Source organism: Podarcis erhardii (genome assembly GCF_964252035.2).
Source record: "Podarcis erhardii genome assembly, chromosome: Z".
Taxonomy (NCBI): domain Eukaryota; kingdom Metazoa; phylum Chordata; class Lepidosauria; order Squamata; family Lacertidae; genus Podarcis; species Podarcis erhardii.
In genome coordinates this window covers 36206850-36216310 of record NC_138504.1, presented here as the reverse complement: position 1 = coordinate 36216310, position 9461 = coordinate 36206850, and the positions used below count along the sequence as shown (strand labels likewise).

Genomic DNA, 9461 nt, shown 5'->3' with positions numbered 1-9461 from the left:
CCCTGCGAGTTGGTTGGAGAGAGGAATAAACATCTCCCGAGAGGAGAGGCGGGACGCGTCTTTTCGGGAGGCCAGGAGCTTGTGCTAAACATGGGTGGGTTGGATTGGGTTCTGAGCGGCTATTTTAAGCAGAGCGATGTGTGTGACATACCCAGAGCTCTTTAGATAAAGGGTGATGTTAGAAAGCGGACCCAGGTAAGAGGCCAAGGCTCAAGCATCTGCTAAGCTACGGTGATCACTGCGTGTGGTTTTTGAGCCTGTTAGCTTCTCTTTCTCGAAGCCTAAGCCCACTTCACAGGGTTGTTGTTGCGTCTGTCTCTGTAATAGCGTTACACAGCAGAGAAAAATAAGCACAATAAAGCACATGCAAACGAACTGCGCCCTTTTAAAACGAAGAGTGCAGCCAAATCAATGAGCGATCAGAAACAATTTAAAAAATACAGGCGCAACTAGAATTTCGCTGTGAGTTCAAGGCAGCACGTGGAGTTTTGTTTTCCTTTTCCCCTGGTGACGCGAGAAACTCTGCCGTCCAATCAGCGCCTGCGTTCCCTCCTCCCTTTCATTTGACGCAACCTTCGCAGGGCGCGCAGGCGCCGTGCGGGCGGAGGCGAGCGAAGAGTTTTTGTATGTGTGTGCTAACTATATATGTGTATATCTATATCGGACGCATCGTCTCCGGCAGTGAGAATGACCCGCCTACTGCTTTATCAGTCTATGCAAAATGAGTAATGAGGCAGAAGAGCAGTAAGCCGAGTCTGAGGCGACTCTACAGTTTTTCCTAACTCTAGGGTGGCGGTAGGGGAGAAGAGCGGCAAACAGAGCCTGAGGCGACTCTATATTTTCCTAACTCTAGGGTGGCGGGAGAGCGGGGAGAAGGCTTTTTGAGCACGCGCGTTTGTGCGCTTGCCTCTCATTTACTTATCTACCACTGTGGGCGGAGCCAGGGAGGCGGGGCCAAGAGTCTAGAAAAAGGAGGCTCGGATGCCGGCTCGGTCTCTTCGCTGGAGCGAGAGGCTTCCGTCGCGTGGTGGGCGGGGTCAGTCCCTGGCGGAACAGCTTGAGCGAGTGGAGAGAACGAGAGAGCGAGAGCCGGAGGCAGCAAGGTTGTCCGCGCCTACGGGCCGGCTGTGGCAGCCACCTTGCCTCACGGGCACCTGTCCGGAGCAGGAGGTGAGTGAGGCGAGGGGCTGGCGGTGTGTGGGAGGCTTATGAGGGGCTGCGGCGAAGGTGTGGGGAGGAGGGCAAGGATTAATACAGCAATTCAACAGTTGCTTATGGTTGCGGGGCTGGCACGGCTATTCCCCGCTTCAGGTACCCCCCGCAGCATCTCTCTGTCCCTCCAGTTCTGCATGTTAGAAAGTGCCTTTGCTGCACCCCTTTCCCCCCACTTTCAGGGGACAGTCCCCGTGAAATGTGCATGTTTTTCGCATGTTACACTTAGGGTCGGTTCCGGGGGTTTCCTCGCGTTTCCGCGAAGTCTCTAAAAGACGGGAATTCTTGGGGTCGCTGCCGCTGCGCAGACGGCAAGGTGGAGGGCTGCTTACCGGGCTTTGGAAGAAGACGCGGTGGGTTCCCGGAGTTACTTGTTGTAGCTGTATGTAGCCCCTCTTTCCTTATACGTGAAGTAACTTTAGCCCCTGAAGAGATGCACATTATACATTTGTAGCGTTGTTCTTTGTAGCAATTTGTAGCAATTCTATGTCAACGGTACAGTTTAGTACAGTCTAATGGTCTTTAAATAACATTTTTTAAAAGTTAAATATTGTTTTGGTTTGCAAAAGTACCTGCATTGTCTCTTTTTCAGGTTGTATGCTTTTTTACATTTGAAGTGAGACATTAATGTTGCATGCAGAATAAAGTTGGGGAAGAAGAGGGGGGAGAGGGGGTGGGTTGGGGTGGCAATGCTTGGTCTTTGTGTGTGGTTTTTATGTCAGCGTCGCTTGGGTCGTTTCCCTTTCTATACATTTAATTTCCTTGGTACTGAGAGAGGTGGAGGGCAGGCATGGCTGGTTGTCTTTAGCGGGCTGCAGTGAGATTTGTTTGCCTGTGGGCATGGGGGGGAATTGTTGGGTTGTTAGCCATATTGATTCAAATGTTGTTGGTGGGTTCTTGTTGTTTTGTTGGGTATTGCCTGAGAATGTTGAGCTGTTGACTTCTTAGGTAAGCCTATGCTGAATCTCTCAACAGAACCATCTGGCAGTGGGTGCCTCCCCATATACATGGGTAGTGGGGTATCTAGTCACGCAGATATTATCACTGCCTGCTTTGTAAGACAGCAGAAATATTGTCAAGGCCATGGGAGGATTAACACAAGGAACAGGCAATTAATGTGTTCCAAGAATGGGGATGGGGTGAGACAAGAGTTCTGTCCTTGCAGAAAATCCACAGAAAAATACAGCTGTAGTGTGTCCAAGTGCTGCACCTCTGCTGACAGGATCTGACCATTTTGCCATCCAGAGGGGATTCTCAGGCTACTGAAAGAGTTTATCTGCTTTCCTTTGCTCTTTACCTTCCTCATTCTCTGAATAAAATCCATTTAAGAAACAAGCTTGGTGTCCTTTTTTGCTTACTTGAATCAAGAAAACCTTGGCCAGTTTGCCAGTACAGTAGCACTGTGGCAGAGCAACTGCTTTGCATTCAGAAGGTCCCAGGTTCAATCCTCAGCATCCCCAGGTAAAGCTGGGGAAGTGCCCTGTCTGAAACCCTGGTGTGTTGCTGCTGATGGACCAATAGTCTTGTCATGGTATGTGGCAGGTTTCCATGCTCCTATGCTGATGTGTTCAGCAAAAGTTGAGTTTATCTATCAATTATAACTTCATAATGATTTATAAAGTGCCTAAAATCTAAACATTGGATGATTATTAAAATAGGGTTACCAGATGTCCCCTGTTTCTGGGGACAGTCCCCGATTTTCAAATCTGTCCCCAGACAAATTCCGTCCCCGGAATGTCCCCAGATTTGCAAATCTGTCCCCGGAAAACGTGGCAGCAGCAGCCTCAGCAGCCTGAAGCCAGCCTGGTAGCGCAGTTGGCTCTGGCTGGCTTCAGGAGCTGCTTGCTGCCCGCTACCATGGCACCCGCCATTTTTCCCCGCTGGAAGTCCCCATATGATGTGTATTGTGCGCAACACATCATATGGGGGCTTCCGGAGAGGAAAATGGTGGGCGCCATGGCAGCGGGCAGCAAGCAGCTCCTGAAGCCAACCAGAGCCAACTGCACTACCAGACTGGCTCTGGGCTGCTGAGGCTGCCGCCGCCACTGCCGAAGTGGAACCAGGGATGTCCAGTGGTACAGATCCCCTGCCCCCTTTGGTTTGACAGATCAGGGGAGTCACGGGCGGCTGGCCATTGCCCAGTATTTTTTTAAAAAACTGCAAATTTATGTTTCACAGGTTGCGAAAGAAGGGCTTTGCACCTTGCCTGGCAGGGAAACCATGTGCCTTGTGCCCCTCCTGGGCAACAGCTGCCCGCCCATGACTCCTGAGCCTCCCCCAAACAAAGGGGGAAAGGGGCAGGAGATCAAGGAAGGCTCGGGAGTCATGGGTGGGTGGTGCGCTGTTGCCCAGTTTTTTTTAAAAAACTGCGCATTTATGTTTCACAGGGTGCAAAAGAAAGGCTTTGCTCCTTTATACAATATGCATGTGTGCTTGGGCCCAGGGTCTTTTGCCTCACCATCCCCAGTACTGACTCCCTGTTGCTACTCAGCTTCAAAAAAATGTCCCCGGATTCACTGAAAAAAATCTGGTAACCATAGATTAAAAAGAACGAACCATGCCCATACACTTAGTCTTAAAAAATACCTACCCATAAGGAAGAGTAAGGAAGTCAAAAGGAGATGCAGATACAGAGTTATGGCTTGGGATAAGAATTCTGTTGTTTAAATAATGGCAATGCATGAAAGGTGTAGTTGTAGTGTCCCTGCACCTAGGCTGTGGAATTCCCTGATAATATTCAGGATGCACCATCAGCACTTTATTTCAAATGCCTGCACTGAACATAGCCAAATTCATAATTTTATCACTCAGTTCCTTTGTTACAGCATATCACTGTACAGGTGCTTGCTTTTATGCTGTTTTACAGATGTGACTGTCACCTTGTTGATTTGTGCAGTATGCCTGTAAAATAAATGTATTGGGAGGTAGCAGGTTACAAAGAACAGGAAAGAAGTGAGTCAGGGACAGTAGTATTAGGAAGTAAACTGTGAGTAAGCAAAGAAAAAAATGAATTTGGCAGAGTGAAAGCAAATGGGAAGAAACCAAAGTAACAAATTTGGCTCATCTGCTTTAATGTGTATTTGGGGTAGACATTTATATTTTATTGTGGGGAAATTTTAATTGCCTTAAAGCAAGATTATCCAAAGGGACACAGGTGGCGCTGTGGGTAAAACCTCAGTGCTTAGGACTTGCCGATCGTAAGGTCGGCGGTTCGAATCCCCGCGGCGGGGTGAGCTCCTGTCGTTCGGTCCCAGCTCCTGCCCACCTAGCAGTTCGAAAGCACCCCTAAGTGCAAGTAGATAAATAGGTACCACTTTATAGCGGGAAGGTAAACGGCGTTTCCGTGTGCTGCGCTGGTGCTGGCTCGCCAGAGCAGCTTCGTCACGCTGGCCACGTGACCCAGAAGTGTCTTCGGACGGCGCCGGCTCCCGGCCTCTTGAGCAAGATGAGCGCGCAACCCTAGAGTCGGACACGACTGGCCTGTATGGGCAGGGGTACCTTTACCTTTAAGATTATCCAAGAAGCAGTGAACAGTTTGTGTATTAAGGTTCCATAACTAAAGCTGAAGTTTGGGCACCCCTTCACTTGTGATCTTGTGCAGTTGATTTATCGCTCCAAATTTATAAGCTGCTTCTCCTCCCCAAAAGGAAGCTTTGGAGCTAAAACATTAACCAAACTACTGGGCATAATAGCAGTTAATATTCATTGTAAAACTTCCTTAAATTGCATTGCAAAGGCCTTGGCAAATATTAATAAAAGTGTTAATATTCCTCCTGAGCGCTAACTAGGGTGTGAGACTGCCTGGTTTGTCCTGGGAGCACAATAGGTTGCCAGCACAGAGTTGTGCATTTCTTTTCAAGTGTTGGCAGATTCCTTGCTCATTTTGGCCCTGGATGGGTTTTTTTTTTGGAGGGGGGGTTGGCATAATGGTCATAACTGAATGAATACCATCAAATCAATTTACATCTTAATGTTTGGCAAAATGAACAGCTGATGTACCAGTCTTAAACATCTTTAGTTGAGGGCCACCGTGATGGTCACTAGAGTGCTTATCTCTTCCCCATTTCTGAAAACCAACCACAACTCTGTCGCAGGGAGCCATCTCTTTTTGGCAAATATTTATGCTTTAACACAACCTATGTTGTGCTGCCTTGTCAGGCAGGAAGCTGGGAGATGTATGTGGGGAGTGTGTGTTGGTAAAAGTTACATTGACACATTAAGTCATTTGGTCACAAAATATTGATAGTTATTGTATGTACAGATGTGAACCTGTATAGGGGAGCTTCCCCCTGAGGTAACTCAGGAGGGGCTGTAGCTCAGTGATGGAGCTGCACCCACTTTGCATGCAGACAGTACAAGGTTCAGTCCCCAGCATCTCCAAGTAGGAATTGCCCCCTGTTGGGCTGATTTGGCAAGCTCATTTATGTTCTTATGCCAGGCTTGGTATAAGGCAACTTTCTGTGTTACTGAACTTGGCTCAGGTCATTTCTGTGTTCATGTTTTTAAATAATTAAAACAATAATTTCTCTTATTTTTGTGTTTATCTGCAGAATGGAGACGTGCTGTTGGTGCACCCCTATTGATTCGGTTATCACCACCTTAAAGAACTATGCCTCTTCTTTACTGTCTCCAGAAAGATTTGCTGCAGCCAACGAAGACCTTTGTTACTGTTTGGAGTGTGTGGATGAGTATCATAAAGTGAAGGATGAGTTGTCATACTTACATGAGGTGATTTGCTTTCATTTATAGGCCACCATGTCCTGGCGCTGTTGGGGTTAACAGATGACAGAGACAGTCAAAGCAGATTTAGGTAGGCAGAAGACCAGTAGTTATTGGTTTAGAGATGGGGAGCACAATTCACCTGGTGGGAGAGATGGGCGGTGATGTTGTCAGGTGACTCATTTTCCCCTGCCCTATGTGATGAGCAGCACTTTAAAGCCCCAACAACAAAATGTTGGGGCTGTCAAACAAATCTCTATCTTCCAAATGCTGAACACTGCTTTCAGCTCTAAGTTAGTCACTCATGCCCATTAATTTAACGGGGACCAGCTCAGATCGAATACAATCCACTGTAGGGGTTTTGAAGTTGAATTCACAAGGTGGCTGCAGCAACTATGAAAGTAAATTATCTGCAGTTGATTTACTTTGAAATTGAGTCTTTCTTTGTGTAAAATAAAAAAGTGGTCTGCAAATCCTTTTCTTTGCCTTGTTGCTCTGTTTCTATGTCCTTAAAAATAAAGTCCTTTGTTCCTCTAGTTCTGAAAACAAATTTCAGATTAACCGTTGCTGTTTAGACTTTCAAGTGGTGTTCACTGCTTGTTTTGTCTCTTTCCTTTGGTGTAACTCAAAATCTGAATTGCACAGAGAATGATCTAACAAAGTCTATACAAATGTTTTTACCAGCTGCAGACTTTGGAGGGTACACCCCCCACCCAGATTTTTTCTTACCTCTGTCGTGTCCTTCTGTTTTATACTTTTGTATCCTGTTGTAATTAAACTCTAGTTCCCATTTATGGTATATACGGAAGACAGCCCTGGGTCTTTTGACCCTTTAATTAGTTCTCTTTTCTCTCCTATAAAAACTATGCAAGATGCTTTCTTTTAAAGTTTAAATAACAAATAATTTTTACTTTAGTGTACTTGCCATTGCAGATTAAAATATACAATGCAGGTGGATGTTTCTTAAATTGCGAATACGGCTTACATAGGTTACACTGCCACAAACTAACTAATCAAGGCAGACAGTAGCACAACATAACATACCTGATGCTGTAACAGTTAAGACTGTTCTACTAACTGTCATAGAGTTCTACAGCTCTTGCAATTAACCCTTTACATATGCATTTTGGATCCTAACATCCCACATATTGAACCCTTAGGAAGAGTTTTTGCTCATTACATTCTGACATGTCACTCTCTTTTTTGCTCTTTTTTGAATAACTTTTTACTAGGCTTTGGAATAAGACATGATGCATATAAATAAACAAAGTCATCACATGTCATTTGTTTATCACAAAAATGGCATAAGGTGCAGTGATATCTACAACATATGATTCATCATTAGTGGTCAGTGTATAGTTTCTTGGTTCGTGAATTGGTTAAAACAAAAGCAAAGGGGAAACAGTACAGAGTTAAAAAATATTTAACATTGTATTGCCAAACATCCAGTCAGGAGCCCTTGTGGTTGTGCTTAGATCACCGTATTTTTCGCTCCACAAGACGCTCCTGACCATAAGACACACCTAGTTTTTAGAGGGGAAAAGCAAGGAAAAAAAATATTCTGCGCAGAGCATGTAAGCGGCTCTCGCTTTTCTTGCTTTAAACCCTTCTGTCCCTCCTCCCGCTTCGCTGAGAAGCCAGCAGAGCAAGCTGCGCAGCTCTCGCTGAAGCCAGCAGAGCAAGAGCGATAGCTGCGCAGCGCCTCTTGTTCTGCTGGCTTCCCAGCAAAGTGGGATGAGGGGCGAAAGGGAGCCCTTACAAGGGAGCGTTGAGCAGAGCCTGGCTTTTCCAGGAGGTGTGGGAAGGGACAGAGGGCAGCCCGTCAGTCCCTTCTCCCTCCTCGGGGAAAAGCCCCCAAAAGCTGCACACATGCTCTGTGCGGCTCTTTAAAGGGAGCGCTGAGCAGAGCCTCCTACCTGCATGCGCTCCATAAGACGCACACACATTTCCCCTTACTTTTTAGGAGGGAAAAAGTGTGTCTTATGGAGCGAAAAAAACGGTAAGTATCATGCTTCTTTTACATTATCAATGAAACAAGAGAAAGTTTTGGTGTACAGTGGTACCTCAGGATGCGAACGGGATCCGTTCCGGAGCCCCGTTCGCATCCTGAACAGAGCGTAAGACGTGATAGCGCGTCTGCGCAGGTCACGTTTTGCCGCTTTTGAGCATGTGTGTGATGTCATTTTGAGCATCTGCGCTTGCATGAGTGGCGAAACCCGGAAGTAACGCGCTCCGTTACTTCCGGGTCGCTGCGGAGCGCAACCCGAAAGCGCTCAACCTGAAGCACATTCAATCCGAGGTATGACTGTATTGACGAATTTGGGAGGGGGAGTTCAAAGTGAAGATGATTACATTTAAATTTAAATTGTAAGTGTACTTATTTAGTCCGTATTTCTAAATAAAATAAAATAATAAAAGGGATGGCATGTTTTACATGGTTAGCAATAAAATATAGTATCAAGTTTGGGATGCCCCTGCCTCCTTCTACTGGGAGTTTGGCATTTATTCTGGTTTGGTGTTTTTTTCCCCACTTTTGTTGAGTGAGATCCAAGTGGGTTAGTGATTGGAATAGAAATGGCAGTTTTGGTAGAATCACCATTTTTACCATTGCTAATTTGTCTAGGATATAATGGGGTTTGTTCTATTGTGTGTTTTTTTTGTCAAATTCTGAATTATCCACAGGAGGATATTTTGTCAATAGAGTGTTAAGGTTTCTTGTTATAATTATTCCTAAATAGCTAAGCTTTGTGTGAGAGAGTCTAATGCCTGTGAGTTTTGTGAAAGCTTTTTGGTTGGGTGGTACACTGAAGCATAAATCTTCAGATTTTGAGAATTTAACATGCAGACCTGATTGTGTTGCAAAGCTGCGAAGCTTTCAAAATATTGCTGCTCCTGTGTTCAAGGTCAGGTATCATTATCATTAAATCATCAGCAAATAGTCCAGTCGTATAGTTTTGTTTTCCAATTAGGACTTCCTTGACACCTGGTGTTGTTCTGAAGTATATAGCTAATGGTTCTAAAGCTAGGATGAACAAAAAAGGGAGAGATTGGACAGCCTTGCATTGTTCTTTGAATCCCCACTAAGGATGAATTTATATTATTTATTTCTACTGTAGAGGAAGCTTCAGTGTGTATTTGTTTCAAAATTTGTATGAATTTGGGGCCAAATTGCATTTTAGAAAGGACTGCCTGCAAGTAGTCACATTTCAGACATTCAAAGGCCTTGAGGATGTCTAATGCCATGACTACCAGTGGGAAGGTTGTCTGTCTACTATTTAGACAGCTTTTTGATAGGTCCGGTGATGTTTCAATGAAGGACAAAACCAGCTTGGTCTCGGGCTTAGTCTGGGGCTATTAGTTTGTGTAACAATGTCTTAATCCTGTTGACTAGCACTCATGTAAAAATTTCATAATCAGAAAGGTTGGGCAGAAAGATTCTACTTTTTGGTGGTTTTTAAATGGTTTTGGGATAGCTATAATTTTGGTGTGGTACCATATTTTGGTGATAGGTGCTCCTTTCATTAGGTCAT

The 9461-nt window shown here is 45.3% G+C and overlaps 1 protein-coding gene across 3 annotated transcripts in view; it reads left to right on the top strand.

Moving 5' to 3' along the window:
- The first annotated feature begins 32 nt into the window (after positions 1–32).
- Positions 33–9461, top strand: part of LOC309333422 (putative helicase senataxin) — a 55282-nt gene continuing 45853 nt past the window's right edge. Inside the window, exons 1-2 of one of the 3 annotated variants that reach the window (XM_081846879.1) lie at positions 33–94; positions 5763–5940. In XM_081846879.1, the coding sequence (XP_081703005.1) occupies positions 5764–5940 (177 nt within the window). In that variant the 5' untranslated portion in view covers positions 33–94; position 5763. Of the gene's footprint in view, positions 95–923; positions 1171–5762; positions 5941–9461 lie in introns of those variants that run through there. The other 2 variants (XM_081846880.1, XM_081846878.1) reach the window with 2 other exon arrangements.